The 21,039-nt window shown below is 40.3% G+C and overlaps 3 protein-coding genes across 15 annotated transcripts in view; 1 reads left to right on the forward strand and 2 right to left on the reverse strand.

Moving 5' to 3' along the window:
• Positions 1-3,320, forward strand: part of LOC137600458 (protein TANC1-like) — a 32,384-nt gene extending 29,064 nt beyond the window's left edge. For both annotated transcript variants that reach the window (XM_068322105.1, XM_068322111.1), the window contains exon 26: positions 97-3,320. In XM_068322105.1, coding sequence (XP_068178206.1) covers positions 97-1,462 — 1,366 coding nt within the window. In that variant the 3' untranslated portion in view covers positions 1,463-3,320. The remainder of the gene's footprint in view (positions 1-96) is intronic.
• Positions 3,321-4,848: 1,528 nt separating this feature from the next.
• Positions 4,849-17,078, reverse strand: wdsub1 (WD repeat, sterile alpha motif and U-box domain containing 1). 2 transcript variants are annotated; one of them, XM_068317784.1, is made up of 13 exons: positions 17,038-17,078; positions 15,491-15,901; positions 14,060-14,247; positions 12,983-13,069; positions 12,242-12,335; positions 11,591-11,624; positions 11,430-11,470; positions 10,002-10,108; positions 9,883-9,900; positions 9,532-9,558; positions 9,047-9,226; positions 7,713-7,847; positions 4,849-7,595 (listed from the first exon to the last, which is right to left on the reverse strand). In XM_068317784.1, the coding sequence occupies exons 2-13, from the start codon at positions 15,886-15,888 to the stop codon at positions 7,444-7,446; spliced, it is 1,461 nt and encodes a 486-aa protein (XP_068173885.1). In that variant the 5' UTR covers positions 15,889-15,901; positions 17,038-17,078; the 3' UTR covers positions 4,849-7,443. The 2 variants fall into 2 exon arrangements, with proteins under 2 accessions (XP_068173885.1, XP_068173893.1); XM_068317792.1 differs by lacking the exon at positions 17,038-17,078 and having other exon boundaries at positions 14,060-14,295; positions 15,491-15,625.
• A 290-nt stretch (positions 17,079-17,368) lies between these two features.
• Positions 17,369-21,039, reverse strand: part of baz2ba (bromodomain adjacent to zinc finger domain, 2Ba) — a 75,161-nt gene continuing 71,490 nt past the window's right edge. For 7 of the 11 annotated variants that reach the window (XM_068322244.1, XM_068322542.1, XM_068322863.1 and 4 more), the window contains 3 exons: positions 20,410-20,711; positions 19,285-19,428; positions 17,370-19,167 (listed from right to left, as the gene is read on the reverse strand). In XM_068322244.1, the coding sequence (XP_068178345.1) occupies positions 19,011-19,167; positions 19,285-19,428; positions 20,410-20,711 (603 nt within the window). In that variant the 3' untranslated portion in view covers positions 17,370-19,010. Of the gene's footprint in view, positions 19,168-19,284; positions 19,429-20,409; positions 20,712-21,039 lie in introns of all 11 variants that reach the window. The other 4 variants (XM_068322949.1, XM_068322381.1, XM_068322623.1 and 1 more) reach the window with 3 other exon arrangements.

A 21,039-nucleotide genomic window follows, 5' to 3' on the forward strand; every position in this document is an offset into this window, starting at 1 on the left:
TGCAAAGTTTTGTGAGACTCAGCAATTTCCGAGCATGCTACATTGTAAATGAAGTATTTTTAAAGTTCCTTTGTTCCTTTTCTTCGTCCTCCCCAGGCAGTTTGCTGCAGCGTTGGCAGACCTCCATGAAGCAGCACGACTCTCCCCATCAAACCGGGAGATCCGTCGCCTACTGGTACGGGTGGAGGAGGAATACAAACATCATCAGAGGACATCCAGTAACAGCGCAGCACAAGGTTACAAAACAGAGCCTCATACCCACCACCATCAAGCCACAGAGGAGGAGAATGATGTTTACTCACAGGGAAGTCTCGAGAGGCAGGTCGCCGCAGATCAGGTTGATGCGGAGAGGGAAGAAGAGAGGGAGGAAAGTGAGGAGATGAGTCTGCAGTGCGGGAAAAGTCCAGAATTTTGGCCTCTGAATCCATATGCTCCGAACAAGACACTCTCAGGAGGTGTGGCCTTTGATTTTGCGGACCAGTCGCCCTGTTTCCCTCCAGAGGAATACGTGCAGAACCAAATGTTTGTGGACTTTCCTGAGCCTGTTCCTGCTGTCAACAGGCAGCTCCAGAACCAGGGCAGCAGAACTCATCATCACTGCCACTCCCTTCAGTCAGGCAGCAGAATTGGGGGCAGGCCTCTCTCTTTATGTGGACCCTCAAGTCCTCTTCCAGGTAGACACATCTCCACCTCACTGAGGCCTGCACCGGTGCTCGGTATTGATGTCAGTCCTGGGTCAGCCAATGAGCATTCTGGGCACAGCCCCACTGAGCACTATCACCCAATGTCCCCTAATAGCTCTTCACCTCCTGGGCCTCTGCAGATGTACCAACCCTACTCCTCGAGCTTCTCCAGGGGCTCCGACAGACTCTCCACCCATTCTGTGGGTCTGGATAGCCTGGCTCTTGCTCTGGGATCTGGTATAGAAGCTAGGAGGGATGGTGGTGGAGCAGGAACAGCAGGCTCAAGGGGATCTAGCTCCAGTCAGGCCTCCAGTGGGAACCTATCAGACAGCGGCAGGCAGCAGGTGCAGGATGCCCCTTGTCCCATCAGGAGCAGTGGTAGCTTCAAGACCAAGCCTGAGCTGAAGCCCCGGCCCTTCATGGGAGTAATGGACAAATCGGTGCGCGTCCAGGGGCATCAGACCTCTGGTCGACCAGGGCAGGGAGCAGGGGGAGGAGTGGAGAGTTTCAGCATGTCGGTAATGGAGTTTCAAGGATTCAACAATGATTATAAACGCGCTTCTTTTCAGGAGCAGCTCTCTGGAAGTCAGGCCAACAGCCAGCAGCAGGGCCGGGACTTTGGAGAGCGGCTCCACCAGCGAGAGGCCAGAGGCACTACATCCTCCCAGCTACGCTTCCCTGATGGGAGGCACAGACAGGCAAGCCTAACGAGAGACAACCCAGCTCTGCATATGGCTCCCATCAAGCCCAAGCACTCCTTTATAGAGTCCAATGTTTAAATATACATAATCCATCAAAGCACAGATACAGGCTGCTTTCAACAAACTATACTGTATTTCCCACGTAAGGTAGCAAGGGAGACTGGGTTGAGATCGACTCCCTTCCCTGAGCCTGTTTTGTAGAATTAAGCTGCTGCACTGCATTTACAATCTAGAACCAGTGTTCAACTCAGGCTGCTATGCTTTTGCTTACATGTCAACAGCTACAATAGTGTATTCCAGAAAGCCAGACATAGTTGTAGATTAAAAAAAAAAAAAGAATTAGTATATTGTCTAAACTTTTATTTATATCAAATAAAGAAGTCAAAGAAGGCTTTGTGCACAAATATTTAAAAATTCATGCTGTTAGTTGCAGGATATGACCATTTCTATTGTCAAGTGTCTTCTAAAAAACATTTATATTTGTATGGTGTACACTATATTTGCAGATTATATATTTCCCTGTAAGTGGTTATCTGTCAGCATTACAGGCTTAAAAATACTTTGTGTACTTGAGATTCCTTTTCTTGGTACATTTGATAAAAGAGACACCGTTCATGGCAATGTTGGAAATGTCATAATTTAATACTGAATTGAGTTATTCAAACTTAATGGTACATGTTATTTATTTTTGCACAGCGGAGAACATATTCATACATTTTGAGATATTTCTTAGTTTATTTGGATGCAAAGAGAACATTAACAAGAGCAAAAGTTGATACTGAACAGAACAGTATTACTATATTATTGTGGTATAATAATAAGATAAGGATTACATTTTTACATTTCTACTTCTTTCTCAGTATAACCCAGAACATTTTTTTCAGAGTTCAGAAAATTGTACTGATGGATAAACATTACATGTCACTCATCAATGCTGACATTTAACCAAGTTGCCAGAACAAATGGTGCAATATCTGAATATTGCTGAAATGTCTTCATTACCATCAGTAATTTTCATTAAAAGCTGGATGTTGAACTTGTACATGAACGTAAAGCCTAAATGACTTTGGTCAAGCAGTATTCCCAATATGCTTGTAAAAAGAACATTACCATAATATTTAGACAATCTAAAAACACATGTGTGTATTATATGTAATGCTCTCTGCAGATTGTGCAATAGTGTTTTAGCGAGATAACCAACAGAAAATTTTTACTTACCGCTGCATTCAGCTTTCTTTCTAGGGGGTTGTTAGAATCGTCGATCAAATTGCAAATCAACATCATGGTCTGGCACTCGATGTAGCTGTCAGATCCTTACAGTTCACTCTTTTTTTGTCAATAAAAACTTATGCACACTTTTTTCAGAATTAAAGCCTTTGTGTTTAGGATATTTAAATATACTAAAGATATTAAAAAAAGACTAAACAGCTACCTGTGTAAGGTGGAGGTAGATAGGGCACTAAAATTCATTCATATCACAAATGTCGCAATGAAAAGCTGCTTACTTATGTATCTAGAAGTTACAGAATCATATTTCTGACACTCAGGTAAAGTTCTACTTCCATTGTTATTGATTTTTAGCTCTAACTTTGGTTTCTACTAACTCCTGAGAAAAAAATCTGCTCTTGAACCACTAAATCAAACAGTCTGATACCAGCACAATCATCAATCATATATTCTGTACAGCAGTGGTCCACAAACCCTGGGCCGTGGACCAGTACTGGCCTGTGGGTCAATTGGTATCGGGCACATAACTTACATTATTTCCATTTTATTTATTATCTGATTCTGAACGATGTTTTGTTAGGGAAAATTATTGGATTCTCTCGTCACAACTATGAGTCATTCTTTAATCTTGTCCAGATGCTTGCCTCGGTCACATGACTACCTTCTTCAAGGGCTAAGGGACCACAGCTATCAAAATGAAAAAAACAACAAAAAGTTGGCGTTATGTTACGAGGACACTGCTAATAAAGTTGCATACATATTGGATTCATGTTTATCATTATATATTAAAAAAAAAGTTTTTATGCTGGTCGTAACATTTTTTGATATTTATCTGCCACACCTTAAATTCTGGTCTGTGAAAATATAGACCAGCCCGTGGCACAAAAAAGGTTTGGGATTGGGTCTACAGTTTAACCAATCCTAATAATTGAACTTTGACTGGAGCTCAAAAGTCAGGATCCTGAGTAAAACATAAAAAGAGAAAGTAATCCCTTGTTAACAAGATTAGTGTGTTCAGAGCCAAAATAACCCTAACCATGTTAGTTATGAAGTCCTAATGAAACACTACTGGGGACTTCAGCGTTGATATTGGCAGCGTAACCTGGAGAGGTGTGTTTGGCCATTACAAACACAATGTTTAAACATAAAGATGACCATAAGTGCACTTGGCACCAGGATATACTAGGTCATGAGTTGAAGATCGACTTTGTAGTTGTATTATAAGACCTACAACCGTATGCTCTTGGTGCAGAGAGGTATTGAGCTGTCAACATGACCATCTGGAGGTGAGTCACATCCAAAGGTGGGTGAGGTTACCGAATAGGCCTGGTACACCCTATACCAGGCCTATTCGGGTGAGCTGGGACTATTTAGCAGGATGACTTGTCCAGTAAAGATGCTTGCCTTTACTCCCACCTATGGAATAAACCTGACAGCATTCTGTGGGAGGCTGGAGTAGTCCACATGAACCGTACTTCTGGTAGTTCCCTTTTTAGGAAAAGGGAACAGAGTGTATTTCTATCAGAGATAATTTCTCAGCTTCTTGGGAATATCTATGCTGACATATTGGAGGAGAGTCCATGCATTTGTTGAACCACAGATTCAAGATGAACAATGTGGTTCTTGTCCTAGTCCTGGCATGCTGAACTGCTCAATCAGAAAAGGTTGGATTGCTCCGTCGAGGCTGGGAATCAGTTGCTGCTACAAATATTTCAGGGTTTCTGTCTTGTTCATGAGTGACGAAAGAATGGAATTAGAGATTGAGAGAATATGTGCTGATCTTGATTGCATGTTATGGTGGAAAGGAAACCAAGTGACAAGTAGAAGTTCTTGATTTACAGGTCCACCACAAAATGTTTAAGCGAACCTTAGCGCAGTCAAAGTCAGAGGGGAGATGATGCTCCTCCACCTAAAGAAGGGTCAGCTAAGATGTTGAATATTGGTTAGGATGCCACTCAGATCCCTCCCTGTTTACGGACATGGCCCACAAAGAGGCGACCCCGTGGTAGGCCAGGGACACTTTTTGACCCGGCTGACCCGGGAACACCTTGGCGTAGCCTCAGAGGAGCTTGAGGAGGTTGATGGAAGGAAAAAGGTTTTGGGTGTCCCTGCTGGGACTGATGCCCCCACCACCTGGACGTGGATGAGTGGAACAGAATGAATGAGTATGCGAACTACATACCATCTTTGCTTTTCAATTGATGTGCATTTCTTTCACACAGATCATGACACCGTCACCTGTTAACAGTACCTGTTTATTGTTTCCAACAGTATTCTATACAGTCTTGTAATGCATAATTACAACAATTAAATAAAGTGACAACTTCAAAAAAATTATCCTGTTGTCCATTAAATATATGTCAAAAAGGATAGCAAAGGACCATATTCTGTTTTAGTTACATTTTACACTCACTATTATGTCTATTATGTGCATGATTTGAAAGACCAGTCGGTGATCTAATCAGACTATAACATCAGGATCTTCTTGCTGTAAGGCAGCTGTGCTCACCACTGTTCCACACTGCCGCCAAGCTATGTTCACCAACTAGTCCCAAAAAGTGCTTGTTTGTCATTTGGTGCTGATCGAGTACTTTATAGCGGAGTTTTCTCAATAAAGCAGACATGAAAAAATGACCTGAAAATCACAATAAGGCTTTGCTAATATAAAAGTGATTTATGATATATATAAAAACTATGATAGCTACATTGAACTTCTTGTCTACCTCCAACTCTAAGGTGCTGGAAAGGAGGGTCTGGCCAATTGTCGAGCCTCAGATTGACGAGGAACAATGTGGGTTCCGTCCTGGTCGTGGAGCAACGGACCAGCTTTTTACTCTCACAGGGATCCTACAGGGGGCTTGGGAGTATGCCCATCCAGTCTACATGTGTTTTGTAGACTTGGAGAAGGTATACGATCGAGTCCCCAGGGATATACTGTGGGAAGTACTGCGGGAGTATGGGGTGAGGGGGCCTCTCCCCAGGGCCATCCAATCCCTGTACGCCCAAAGTGAGAGCTGCGTTCGGGTTCTCGGCAGTAAGTCGGACTTGTTCCGAGTAGCTGTTGGCCTTCGCCAGGGCTGCGCTTTATCACCAATTCCGTTTGTGATTTTCATGGACAGGATATTGAGGCGTAGTCGTGGTAGGGAGGCTTTACAGTTTGGTGGCCTGAGGATTGCATCGCTCCTTTTTGCAGATGATGTGGACCTGTTTGCGTCATCGGCCTTTGACCTGCAGCACTCACTGGTCCGGTTTACAGCCGAGTGTGAAGCAGCAGGGATGAAGATTAGCACCTCCAAATCTGAGGCCATGGTCCTCAGCAGGAAACCGGTGGACTGCCTTCTCTGAGTGGGAAATGATCCTTCCACAAGTGAAGGAATTTAAGTATCTTGGGGTCCTGTTCACGAGTGAGGGAACAATGGAACGTGAGATTGGATGGAGAATTGGGGCAGCAGGAGCGGTATTGCAGTCGCTTTACCGCACTGTTGTCACAAAGAGGGAGCTAAGCCGAGAGGCGAAGCTCTCCATCTACCGTTCAATCTTCGTTCCTACCCTCACCTATGGTCATGAGCGATGGGTCATGACCCAAAGAATGAGATCGCGGATACAGGCAGCTGAAATGGGCTTTCTCAGGCGGATAGCTGGTGTCTCCCTTAGAGATAAGGTGAGAAACACTGCTGTTCGCGAGGGGCTTAGAGTAGAGCCGCTGCTCCTTCGTGTGGAAAGGAGTCAGTTGAGGTGGTTTGGGCACCTGGTGCGGATGCCTCCGGGACGCCTCCCTAGGGAGGTGTTTCTGGCATGTCCAGCTGGGAGGAGACCTCTGGGCAGACCCAGGACCAGGTGGAGGGATTACATCTCAACACTGGCCTGGGAACGCCTTGGGATCCCCCTGTCAGAGCTGGTGGATGTGGCCCGGGAAAGGGAAGTTTGGGGCTCCCTGTTGAAGCTGCTGCCACCGTGACCCGACTACGGATAAGCGGTGAAAGATGGATGGATGGATGGACTTTGAAGGAAAATATAATCAAATATATTCTCAGGTTTTGTATTTACTTTGTATTTCATCTAATAATGATATAGCTAAATACATTGTGTAATGGGCGTCCACCATTTAGCGGCGGACTGCTGTGTAATTTGTTTGGCTCTTTGTTGTAGGTGGAGACACTGGAGACTGGTACGGGAGATTGGTATGTGAGACTGGTACTGGTGACTGACACTGGAGAACCATATAAGGAAAAACAACCAGCCAGAGAAAGACACGATGCATATGTTAATGTATAGCGGCGCATCCTTAAGGTGGAGCCCGGAGACGGGCATAATAAATATCTGAGGTTCTCTGGAATGTGTTGTTCCTGCCCCTTGTCACGGTTCAGACAACACCTGATTTTGTGTTAGGGACAGAGAACCCAGATCTGCTTAGAAATATTGTATTAGGATAAAAATACATATTTGATGAACGAGACGGTTTGTTTCTTGTTCTTCCTTCCGGTTTTGAACACGCACAACTGCTCTGGGTGGACTTCGGGATAAAAATCCGTTTACCTAACAACTTTTATTCAAGTTGCCATTACAGACACTCCCTGTTACGTTGCTCTGCATCTACTGTATGTTAACAGGAAACTGCCAACGTGAAAATCTGTGGTGAAAATGTGGTCACATTGCTGCAACTTTGCCATTCTGCCCCTTCATTGTCAAAAGCCAAAACTACAGTACAACTGAGAAAGTGAAAATATGGCATGAATTTAAATACATTAGACTAACTTGCTCCTACATGCTGTGGCATCCCAGAGGTGCACTTTACAGTACTCTGTATTTTTGGTATTGTGGGTAGTTGGATGCTAGTGGCTGGTCTTCCAGCGGCCTATAGCCATCTTCAAGGTGTAGTTAGGGGTGAGCAATGTGGTCAGCAAGGGGAGGTTGGTCATCGGACTGGAACGGTTCTTTGTACTGATCCAACTCTCGATCGCCTCTCTCTCATAAGAGTATCCATCTAAAATGTTCACAGTATGTACAAATGACTAAATATATAAAGGAGTCAAATGAAATCCATCAAAAACTGCAAAAGTACTATATTATATTGTTAGATAAAGGTTTGATCTTCACTTACCAGAAGCAAGGACTGGCTCTCTCGTTAACTCTCTGGTGATTGGACAAAGAAACTCATCGGGAATGCCTGAACACACCAAATCACTCTTGAGCTCCTCCACCTTCCTCAGGAGTTTATTCCGCAGGCCAACTGATTCTACAAACACCCATAGACCAGACCAACACACCAGTCAATCAAGACTCTATGTGTTCTCCTTAAAACACACAACATTAAGTGATGTCAAGATCAAGTATTGGCGATACCTGAGTTAAGCACTTTGCACTTGAATTGCGAAAGTGAGTGTGCATGAGAGCGAATGCGTTAAGAGCAGATCTCGTGTCCACTTCAAAGTTAAATGTTAAGCAGGTACTTGATGGCATTTTAATGTGAATACTGTTGTTTCAATAATGAAACCTGACTGCCCGGGAAATTAGTAGAATTTATTCAGATTAATGAAATACAAGATCTTACAAAATAATATAGAGCCAAGTGCAGCAGAATTCAAAGACATGGTAGGATTCAGTGGCACAGTGGGTTTCATTTTGTTATGTGGTCTCTTCAGAAGGATGGCACACAAACACTGTCTTTCATTGCAGTAGATAAAACATGTTTCTGTGCTCTGTTCTGTTCTCGACGTTAGTTCTGCTGAAGAAAAGGTGGGATGTATGGTACGTTACTAAATACAGAACGCTAACTGAACACAAGCTGTGTAAACTAAGGAGTGATTGACAGGGACTGTGACATGGAAATGACTGCATGGCAATGCAACGAACATTTGCTGACAAGTACATGACGAATACTGGCCTAGCTGGGGGACTGACAACACTCCACTTCTACTTGAGTCGTCATAAATCTTGCATCAAAAAGATAGAACCATCAAGTTTAACAAACCAATATTTTAAATATAATAATATATAATATTTCAGGCTGACTTAAATAACCAAGAAGGTCTAATGATATGAGGTGTAAATCCACTTTAAACCTTATGGGAAATGCTGTTTTAGGGATCAGGTTATGTAACAAATGAAGATTAAAGTCAGAACTGCCGAAGCCCAAAAGCTGAGTACTTTTCCTGTTCAGCCCAATATTATGTAATTTTGCTAAGTAAAAGCCCCATCACCATTTACCCATTCCTTCAGCCCTACTTTAATTCAATGTGTTGCCTTTTATCCATGTAAATAGGAACAAAATCTAATCCACATTCATCCGTGTCCTCTGTCAGGAGAGACCAGATGAGTAATGCCCCAAAGACTGGGCTTACATTCTTAATTTTGAAGAAGCATAATCTGTGAAAGATCCAGGGACTGATGAAGTAGCATTGCAATCATTGACCAGTGTGTGTTTGTCTTCCTCACCTATGTGCAGTTCTGACACCAGTGTTTCCTTGGTGAGACTGAGCAGTTCAGTCCCATCTATGTTGTTGGCTGTGAATTTGCCCACCAATTGCTGGAGGCCCTCCTCCACCAGCCACGATGACACATCCTCTTCCGACCAATCGCCGACCAGCAGCTTGGATCGGGCGGCTGGGGTTCTCCCTGAAAGAGTGAATAAAAACAAGACTGTCAGTCCTTGAGTTCCAGCAGCCCCCTTTTGAAAAATTGGCAAATATGCACAGCTTGTCTATTTGTAGAAAAATAATGCCTGAAAGTTTCAGTGACAAATCTTTGGCACAAAATGGACCTAAAAAATTAATAAACAGTTTGTTAATTTTAGACAAAAAAAAAGAAACTGGATAAAACTTGGTATTGGAACATTCTGGTGAAGCAATAGAAATGATTTTCATGCAAATATTACATGAAGACAGTTTCCCTCATTTATTGACGGCACATTTTCTATCTACCTTCTCTTGATGTAGGAGTGGACCCATCTAAAACATACAGAAAAGAAAAAGGAAAAAGAAGTCACTGTAAATGTTTGCAGTGCAACAGAACTTTTTAAGTTGTCCATCATCAGGCAACTGTTACTGAGCAACTCTGTCAATACAACTGTTAAAGATTTATCAGACTACTGTATGACTGACAGTATTTCTGAGAATGTAATCGCATTTAGCTGTGCAGATTTAGCAAACAAACAGCCAGATTGGAAGCAAGAGAGGAGCAATAAAACCTTGTTCGAGACGACTGAAATTTCTTAGCTGTCACTTACTGTATTTTGTAAAAAAAAAAAGAAAAAAAAAAGGAAGAAAACTCACCAGGAGACAACTTCCCACCTTTCCATTGAAGAGGAGGTTGAAAAAAAAAGTTAAATTATGTATAACAATATAAATGTTGGACTGTTGGTGTGATATGTGCTGTTTTGTTTTCTTCCCACCATGGCTTCTGCATCCATCCTCCAGCCTCCAGATGTTTACAGTCTTATCCATGGATCCTGTAGCAATTAGCGGTGAAGTCAAAGAGAAGGCACACGCAGTCACATACCTGCAGAAGAAGACATTAATCACCAGGATGCTGGTTCTGTTATTAACGAGGTCAAAATGTTTCTGTAAAGGCAAGTAGAGCTTAGTTAAAGTAGGACAAATCATGGGGACTGGAGGGAACCTCAAGGTGAAAGGACAATGTTGGTAAATCATTATGTAGGTCTATTCAAAGCTTTCAGAAAGTGAAGCCAAATCTTTGCAGCAGCAGTAAAGGTCTGGTTAGACCTACATGTGTGATAGAAATGTCTTCCATTCATCATGGCTTGCCACATTAAAAGCTGCACCGAGATCTACATAAAGTTTGAATAACATTTACAGTGGATTCAGGGGTGCCAAGGCAATGATAGTTCAAACAATCTGTATAAAACCCAATCTGGATTTCTCAGAAATGTTGATCCATGAAAACTGGTCGGCTTTCAACAATTTCTATAAAAAGCTCTAATAGGAATATATTCAGAGACATACACTAACCGAACTGTGGAACACTGTCTGAAGTCATCAGTTTGTCTGAAGTTAAATGCGTTTCCTGGAGGTATTCTGTCAAGTCTTGTGATATTTCTTTTCTTTTTGCTATTTATACACTTCCTTTCAATTTGTTGCATCTTCTTTCACTCTACTCTGATTTTCTAAAATGACTTTCATTTATTTGCACAGCTGAAAGGAAGCTTTCTGCTTTTCAATCACAGGTGGCTTGATGGACTGAAATAGCTCATGAATGTGAGTATTGAGCTGTGTCTCATGTCTGCCCACATGTGTGGGTCATCTGACGCAGCCATGGCAGCCATACCTTTCAACCTTACATTAAAGGCATGTTCTGTGACAAGCTTAGACATCATTTTTTAAAGGGGCCCCCCACAGTGTATAGGCTTTCCCTACAAAATTACTTTCTAAATGACTTTGCATTTATGTTTTTTATACAACTGAATAATATATGGCATGAAATACTGAGTGCAAAATAAACCATGAACATCTGTGATTTTAAACTGGATTTTACCAAACATAATATTTTAATAAATAACAGAGATGGAATTCAGTGCAATCCATGTCAGAGTGTGCTCAAATATAATATAAAATAATTAAGGTCATTAAGAAGCAAATTATTTTTATCAGCTACATCCCATTTTAAGCATTTTGGTTTGTATATTATCGTATTATTGTTTGGTTTGTATTATCATTATATTTTTAATTACATATTCACTTCTTTTACTTTAATTAATTGTACAGCATTGGCTGTACAACTAATTAATGCAGTATATTATGTCTGGACTTTTCTTTAAAAAATCATAAAATAATCCTGTTCATGTAAGTGAAAAATTATTTACCTCTCATGCTGGGTCAGTGTGTAAAGCAAAATAGCATTCATCTGCAAACAGGATAAAAAATATTAAATGTTTTTATAAGCATATAAATCTGTAAATAACTTAATGTCAAAGAAAAGTATCTATCAATTAGGCATGAATTGCTAAAAAGGAACTTCACTTACAGCGTCATAAACTGTAACTGTTTTGTCCACAGAGCTGAAGCAAATAAAAAGATAAATCCACATTAGAAGAAAGACTCTGTTAGGTACAGCGTGTTCAAAATGGCTCAGATCCAGTTACACACTGAGGAATAAAGCAATCCATGTCTCCTTCCAGTGGTTCCATTGAAGTACTGCACTCTTACAGTTATGTCAATGTTGGCTCTCTTCAAAGACCAGGTAAGGCAATCTATAGTTCACATTAATCTTTTCATCCTAAATATATAAAGAAGTGGATTTTGATATAACACAAGAGATGAAAAAATTCAGATTTGGCTAAATGTGCAGATTAAGACAATCATATACATAACTTTTATATAGTTTTCACAATTTCATATTTGTCATAGTTTGCCAACATATTTTTTCTTATAATCCAGGAAGCTACTAGAAGAAACACCACAAATTATATCATTATAGTGTGACAGGCTGCAGCCTTTGCTTTCATCTATCTCTCAAAATAATATTTATACAAAAATAACAGCAACATAAAAAAAGTTGAGAAAATGATTATCGATTTATTGTCATTTCAAGCATGTTTTAGTCTTGGTAAGTTGATTCTTCTTCTGCACTGGTATCTAAAAACCTAGTTTAAGTTTGATTTGGTTAAGACCCTACCCAGATACAAGCAACTGCCCATCTGAGGAGTATGCACAGGAGAGGACTGGCGCTGACTGGCCTGTTAAAGTGTGCAGCAGCTGCATCTTATAGGCTATAAGACAAAGACACAAAGCAACAACTGTCATTAAATACACCCTTTAACTTACATTAAGCCAACAAGAAAAGGACAGTTTTTATGAGGATTGGATTCTGCAGAGAAAAAAGGCTTTACAAGTGGGTCAGTAATAAGAGAAAGAAGTGGAGCTGCTAAATGCAAAACTGGGGGAAAAAAAATGATCATTATAAATCACTGCACAAATACAAGCTCTATGTTTGTACTGGCAGAAACTCTGGATTTAATTAAAATAAAATGTACTTTAATTAGGTAGAGCCGGTGATTTGTCTTGACACATATTGATAGATCACAGGCAGGCTGAAGGGTTCTGCTTCTGAGAGCTGTAATCATAGTTAATATACACACATCAGTATTCAGCCTAGCATTCGTCTCTAAACGACAACTGAATATGTAGAGCAGAACTTACTCAACATGGAGTTGTGTTTCAAACGTTCACACTGCAACACAATACAGTCTACCTTGCTCTAAACGCTAAATATGGTGTCTGCAACACAGGAACATCATTCATGGGTTATGCACAGTGACCATTTTGACATCCTGATGCTATCCTTAGGGACTGAAATGATGAGAGGGTCATTTGAGATACAGAGAGGGAGAGAGAGAGACAGAGAGAGATCAATTACCTCCAGATATGTGGTTGTTAATGACCCAGATCTTCACATGGTTGTCTTGCCCACAGGATGCCAATCGCAGCTGAACAAACTGACCATCTAACAGACAAAAAAGCAAGAAACACGTAAAGGGATTTTAAAAAATAAATAAAACCAACAACAACAAAATAAGGCGCAATCTGACTCAATATAATATGTGGATGCTATTGTCCACAACGGCAAAATCAAACATAGGTCTCACTGACTGATCAGCTGTGTGACACCTGTCTGTTGTGGTCATGACAAATTGCAGAAAGTGTTTTCTTAATTATGATTCAATGGTTGCAAATTTATTCACAATTGCAAAAATCTTCACATTTATTTAATTTTTAGAATATTGACGGTTATTGTATAAGATTCTAATAACAGTCGTTTTCATATTTAAAAATAGCATTCAGATTCCAACTAAAATATCCCCAATAAACATTTTTATATCAAACTTTTTATTAAGTAAATTTGAAGGATTCCTGTAACAAATTATAGACACAAAGATTTAATTCCTGTCTTTTCACTCGAGGTAGTGGGAGTGGCTGCATGTGTGTGTTTTGGTGCGTGACTGTCCAATTGCTTGCCTAATGAATATCAGCTGCACATGCCTGTCATTCTTTTTGCCTGGCACAGAGAAAGTGTAAAGTGGGGTACTCATGTCTCTGTTGACTGCAAAAGCAAATTTCCCATCTTAATCTAGTCCAGTCAAAGTTCATCTGCATAGAATGTGTGTTTTTTATTCAAAGGTTAAAATAAACATCCACAACTGCAGTAATGGCTTCATGTTTCATTGTTGGACTCAGAGTGTTACAAAGAGCCCTGCTTTCTCCTCTCAAGTGATTAAATTTGGCTTTGATAATAACAACACAAATATCTATGTGTAATTAATGCAGGCTGACAGTGGGCCACTGGGTTGGGACTTGGGTGAGAACCAGAGGGCCTCATGCTTCAATGACAGTAAAAATTTCTTCTTAAGGTGCACAAGCTACTCTCACCTGTGCCACTAAGACCTCACCACACACAGTAAAAAATAGTCAGTAAATGCACAGCAATGGCTCTTACCACTGAGAATGCTGGGAGCAAAGGTGCAGCAGGTGACCCCCATGTCATGGGCGTTTTTCTCTGCATGGAGCTGCTTCATGTCCAGGTTCCACAGACGCAGATCTCCATAGGTGGAACCCGTCATGAACACCTGGCTGCAGGGGCTGAAGGAGCAGGCTACCATTGTTGCATCAGTCACAGCTCCAGTCCTTCAGCAACACAACCAACAGCAGCTGTATGACCACGCATATCTCTTTCTGATGACAAATGCATTCCCATTGTTTGAATACAATAGAACATGGATTGGTGATGTGAGCAATGCGTCATGAAGTGCAAACAGGGAGGAAGCTGTTTGCAATTTCAACTCCTTCTATTGAAATCTCAAAGACATACTGTGTGCATGCATAAAAAATGACACTGCATTATTACTTAATATTTAATAGGGATTTAGTTTACCGTTTTTTCCGCACTATAAGGCGCACCTAAAAGCTAAAATTTTCTCATAAACCCGTAGTGCGCCTTATAACCCGAAGCCTCTTATTTATGGATTAATATTCATATTAATATTGGTTAAAAACATGATCGCTGAAAAAAAGCCGGCAGTCTGGCTGCCAGTCATACCGCACTCCGCCACCAGAGGAGCCCCCTCACAAGGCACACGGGCCTACGCCCCCTAACAACGGTAGTCAAGGGGCGTCACCGAAGTCCCGCCTCTGACTGAGCTGCTCTCAGACGGTAGAGCAGACTGTAGGAGCACCGGTGATTACGTAGCAAAACATGAGGAACTTTCAACAACTCTATCAATAAAGGTTGACTGACTGACTGATCTCAGTATTTTCTAACTATTTGGCGTCGGAAATAACCCACTTTAAACTTAATTGGTCTTAAAAATGCCATTGTGCTGTCATCTGGAATGTAGTGACGGTCCATTCTATTAGTCTGTGGAAACACACAGAGAAACTGGCATAAAGGTGAATGAAAGACCCTCAAAGCTGAACTTACAGCCTTTTCTGAAATTTCAAGAGCAGTCACTGCTAGACAATGGTGCCAACGGGTGTGCTGCAATTGATTTACAAATGTAGTTGATAGCTCTAGCTCTGATGAGGCTCAGAATGAATTATTGACATAACAATAGGGGCCATTCAAAGGTAGTCAGGAAGTCATGAACGCAATCATGACTGCCTGAGCAGCGCGGCTCTATCTAGTGGACGGATTGCGCAACTACAGCCGCTGCAGTTTATCAAATAAATTGTATTTATTTTTTATTGTGTGCGCCTTATAATCCTGTGCGCCTTATATATGAAATAAATTATAAAACAAACAAATTATTGAGGGTGTGCCTTATAGTCCAATGCACTTAATGTTGTGGAAAATACTGTATATATAATTTCAACAAAAAAACAAAATTAAATATCATTTCAACTGCATGAATCTATAAGTTATCCACATTACTTGCGCAGCTGTTTGGAGGGGAAATCCCATAGTGCCAACGTCCCATCAGATGCCCCAGAAACCAAGTGGGCTGAGTCATGAGAGAGGGCAAAGATCCTCACAGGACTGCGACCAGGATGTTCCAATATGGCCTCGATGTCACCGGTGTCCATGGACCAGACCACAACAGTAGCATCGGTCGAACAAGAGATGAGGAACTGTCCACAGGTGCTAAAGCAGCAGCAGTGGACGCTGTAGCCATGTCCTGTCAGTGGCGAGAAAGGCAGCTCAGAAAAATCCCGGGTGCTGTATATCCTGAGAGTTTTGTCTCCGGAACACGTGGCCAACAGTTTGCCAGAGAAGGCGCACCAGTTGACATCGTCTCCATGGTCTTGTAAAGTGCAAATCAGAGATGTCATTTGGAAAGCTGTCCTGCAATTCACAGAGGGAGAAAAAGGAGAAAAAACTAAGTGGATTCTGTAAGACATAAAAACATAAAAATGACTGAACTAATTTTATACTCCTTACTGATTAGCTCACGTTTTTCCTTCAATTAGAGACATATTTAACATACAATCCATTCTCAAGTGCTGAAGAGTGAATCCAGGTCCAGTCACAACTGAAATGATTGAGTCCTTCAGTCTCAGTGCTGCTTGATTGTACTATAGTAATTAATTGAAAAGATCTATTAGTAAAAGCCGAATTTTCAGGATTGTTACATTTGAGAATTTGCTGCTTCATTTAACATAAAGACTAATGATTGATTATTTGTGGCTTTGACAGTAAGGCTGTCTCAACTGTCCTTATTGTCATCAGTCTGTCCAGCCTTCAGCTACATTCTCTTGGGATTCTGTTGGACCTTTGCTTGTTTTAGATTTCCTGAACTAGAGGTCGACTAATGGCTTTCAATGTCACAAGGATAGTCCAGCAAAGTTAGTCCAGATAGCTGATTATAAATTGGAATGAGCAAACCCAAACCCTGCACACTACAACACAGAGGAGACCTCCGGCCATTACAGTAAATCCTCTGCAGGATGGCTCTGCAGAAAGATCCAAGTCTGACTGAACAGCAGATGTGTGCATCTCCTCGTTTGCGAAACAACACCTTGTTGTCATGGGTGACAGTCAACATTATAAACCGGTAAAAGGTCAGATTTGTGTTGATTAGCTGGTCTGATAACCACAGTTCGACCGTCCCCCAGCGTGACGTGGAGTTCCATTCTTTGAAAAAAATGAATACAATTTTTATAAGAACTTTACATCTGTTTGTTGTTGTTGTTAAGTTGAATGTTCTTGCTTTTTAACTCGAAAAAATGTTGCCTTACACATTTATTGGCACCAAGACAACCAGCAGGCACCAGACCCGCTGTGTCCCTGTTAGCCCAACTGAGGCTGAAGGTAATTAATGGCGCAGCGGAGCCGAGAAACAGAATTATATTTCGTTATATTTTATACCATTATATAATACTGACCACCGCCAGAAGAGTGACAAGACAGCAGAAAAGTAGTATTTAGCGCTAAATAAAATATAGCCTGTTTGTAATATTATCAAAAACTGCAGGCTTTACCTTTTCCCGTCGATTTGTCCGTTCCGTTCGGTGATGTTTACTTCCTGTTCGACCAGCTGACAATGACGTCATCTCGCGTCTCATTGGTGGATCTACGGTGACCGAACGGATTCCCGGGACGTGAAGCCACATCATGTTGTGATGCCGCTTTAGCATTATGGGTTTTAGCGTTAATGATACATAAAACAACAAATTTAGTAAAGAAAGGTGGACCAATTGTAAGAAGAAGAAAAAAGATCAGGTTCAGGCTCTCAAGGTGTTTTGAAAAGCGAACTCATGCAGTTCAATTTATTAAGAGTGCATACCTTTACCAATGTTCAACAGTTTTGCTTTATTTGATCCAATCTTATTCATCATAAAAGTCATATGTGTTCATTTAATGCTACAAAATTTGTAACAGTTAATCCTGTAAACTGTTGGAAATGGACTTTTATTCCAGTTATTTCAAATTCAGGTACACTACTGGATAAACTATGAACCAACTTCAGTCTGCTTGAAATCCAACCAAGTGCAAACTTGTTGTAGTGAATCTTTGTAATTGTATTTCTGAACTACATTAATTCACAAATGTACCAAAACACATTTTAAAATAATACAAACACAGTTTTAATATAAAAGGCAACTATGATGGATGGGATTGAAATAAAAGAACTGAGTCATTTACATTGAAAAACATCCTTTTAATAGGTCCGTGCCACACACTAGTGAAAAATAAAGCTCCTACAAAAGAATGGTACTTTTCTTCCACAATATCTTAAATAAAGTAACTTCAAGTACTCTTGACTTGGGTACAAAAAAATCTAGCTGCCCCCATCAGGCCACAACACACAGCAAGGTTCAACACAGTGGTTACAAATGGCCTTAGGTCCTCTGTATTGTGGCAGATCACGAGGAAATGAATCATGGAAGCATAACTGAATGCTTGTTGTTCCTTTTTTTTTCTTTTTTCGTGAGGAATGATTTATGTTACTGTCCAACTTTGGAGGCCTTGTTGGATTGAAATTATGTAAAAAATAAAATAAAAAAAAAAGTCATCAAGATGAAAACTAAAAACAATAACATCCCCTACATGCCCCTGTTGGAAGGGTAGGCACTACCAAGATTAAGGATACCACAGTGTTTGCAGAGGATTATGTATATACTGTACAAACAATATTTATGATAATGTTTTCATCACGTTCACTAAAATAGAATGCTACAATCATTCTAAGGCATAAACAATATCTTATTATTCTTAAACAATTTTTACACATCGTTCCAAACAAGACATAATATTGACATTAATAAACAGTATATACACATGAATCACCATTGCCTAACTGTTCCTCTGCTTTTCCTGTAAATAAATGCAGTTTTACAGTTTGAACAAATGAATACAGTCCTCTGATGCCCCAAAGCACTGAACAGTGTAAACAGTTTTTTTTTTCTTGGCTTTGTTTGATATTTGGGAGAAAAATTATAACACAAAGACACATTCCTTTTTTTAATTCAAAGCAGTTCATCTGATTCTTCCTTTTCATAGAAAATGAAGTGGACCTTGATTCATAAATAATTATTACAAAATTAAATACATTCACTATAATACGATTAAATAACAAAAGACTATTTACAAATAGTGGAAAGTATTCTAGCGCAGACATATCAGTGACAGTTGAGGATTAATTCAGTGCAGTGTTCTGAGACAGGGAATGGTATTGCACTATGACACCCCATTTCTCCGGGACTCTTTGGGGTCTTTATCCCTGTTGTATTAAAATCCAGCGCACATCATGTAACAACTTTTTTTTATTATTTTTTTTGTGTTTTTCAAGGCGACAGCTCTCTTCAACACACCATGTTGTTCATTATTAAGAATTTGACTTCTTCTTCTGTCCAAAGCCACATTCTCCACCAAGAAATAAAAATTGAAGTAAAGCATGGTGCTCCATTATGAAAAGTTTGAATGAGTTTATGGGGAGTATCTGAACAGATGTTTAATTTGTTTGTTTCAGAAGCTCTGTCCAGCGCTTTTCAAAGAACTTCCTCATGGTGTGACCGGCTCGACCAATATCTGAATTGTCTTCATTGAATTTTTCACAGTTATCAAACACCAAGTTGACATCAATGATGAAAGTCTCCAGGTTTTGATACCTGAAACAAATTAAATCTTAGAGTGAGAAAATACATCTGCAAATAAAACATATTTTCTGGGGAAAAAATCCTACTCAGGCTTTAGAAATCCTGTAAAAAACTGAGATGGAAACTTACTGGCTGCTCACAAGCTTCTCACGTATGGTGGAGAAGTCCATCGGTTTCTTTATGACCTTCTTGTATCCGGGGACTGATTTCAGGTTGACTGGTGTGAGAAAAGGCCATGCATCCTGATGACGCTCCAGCTCAGCAAGGAGTACTCTGTTGAACCCAAACAATGACACACACACACACACACGTTTGTTGGGGACAAAAACCTTGTATACTACACAAAAAAATGTTTACACTGGAATGTCTTCAAAACAGCTACGATCTTTACATATATCTTGTTGCTATTATAACTTGTTGCTGCTGCCCCAAGTAGTGGTTTAAAATCTTTATTTGATGACAGGTTGTCATCACCATTTGTTTTTTATGGACTAAAAGCAGCCAACACAATAATCTTCTCTAATTTTGGGTTTACATTTGTTGCTTCCTATTTTTAAGTGTTTTTTATGTGCCTGTTGTTTCCCTGATCCTGGTTTCTCATCCCTTGTGTCTCTAACCTGTTCTCTCCTTTTACATTTCCTACACATTCCCTCCACATTGTTGGTCTCCTCAAACCCAATTAGATGCACGCGTGTTTCATTATCTCTTCTTTCTTGAGTATTTAATCTGTATATCCCTGCTCTTCTTTACCAGCCACATGTTGATCCTCTAAGTGCTCAGTCAATGTTTTTCTTTACAGTATGTTTTGTCTGTTCTTCTTGTCTTCAGTAACTTCTTTTTTGACTGTTGCCTCTGCCTTTATTTTCAATTTGAATTTGTTGCTTTGGATATTTTAGATAAGGGATGTACCAAATCTGCCTTTTAACTGTTTTAAGTACTCAATGATTTTCACCCTTGCTTGTTTTGGGCATACTGTTTTCAAATCCTTACACTGTGCCTCCACCCTCTCTGCCTCTCATGTTTGTATCTGAACCTTCGCTCTAAAGGTCTTGAATGTAACAAATCTATTTCTTACCACATAATATACCAATACCACACGTGGGATTTAAGTTAAATGTAGAGTTGAAAGGGCTTAACAGAGCTTAAATTGAATAACAGGACCTGGTGAATGATATCACAAAACTTTGCAGAAGATGGTGCTGGATAAATAAAGAATTCAACAGAGACAAGTATGAACAAGTCTGAGGTACATACCTGCATAATCCTAAATCCCTGTTGTTGTCTCTAGCTGTCTTGGCTCGTTTCACACACACTGGGCTTTCCTGATTGGGTGCTGGTAGAGCAGGTGACCTCTCCTCTGTTTTCCTCTTCCTGTTCGTGTCTTTCGCTCCCTTCTTGGGTGTGCTGTTGGCACTGGCTGATTCGTCCTCTGGCACTTCCCCATTGCCTGCCTGCTTCCCGTTCTTCTTCACCTCTCCACCTTTCTTACTACCACCTCCGTTGGATGCTACTGGTTTGGTTGGAGATTTTTTGCTTTTGGAGGATGGACCACTTGCCTGTCCAGAAAAAAATGACACATTTAATAAAATGTGGTGTAATTAAAACAAAAGGAAACCTAAAGACTTGGACTGATCTTTATCAGACTAACATGATCCTTCTTTACAGTATGTTCCATCTTTAGAAACCGCTTCTGTAAAGCATTTTGTTTTGTTATGTATGACATCATCTATATTATTTACTTTGGTTTTCTGATCCAGTTTTTTATTTTATTAGTATGAATACAAATGGAGAATTGAGTATCATCATTAGACAGATTTAATACAAATATCTCTTCTGTGTGTTATGTGGTTAATTTTCTTGACTGCCTTAAAAGGTATGAAAGAA

Source organism: Antennarius striatus, chromosome 1 (genome assembly GCF_040054535.1).
Source record: "Antennarius striatus isolate MH-2024 chromosome 1, ASM4005453v1, whole genome shotgun sequence".
NCBI classification, from domain to species: domain Eukaryota; kingdom Metazoa; phylum Chordata; class Actinopteri; order Lophiiformes; family Antennariidae; genus Antennarius; species Antennarius striatus.

Bases quoted from the DNA above. Each gene is read 5' to 3' on its own strand.
- wdsub1 (XM_068317784.1), bottom strand. From the start codon at position 15,888: ATGACATCTCTGATTTGCACTTTACAAGACCATGGAGACGATGTCAAC. The intron at 13,070-14,059 runs GTAAGAGCCATT...TTTGTCTGTTAG, and splicing joins TGCTCCCAGCATTCTCAGTG to ATGGTCAGTTTGTTCAGCTG. The intron at 11,471-11,590 runs GTAAGTGAAGTT...TCCTGTTTGCAG, and splicing joins CAGTTACAGTTTATGACGCT to ATGAATGCTATTTTGCTTTA.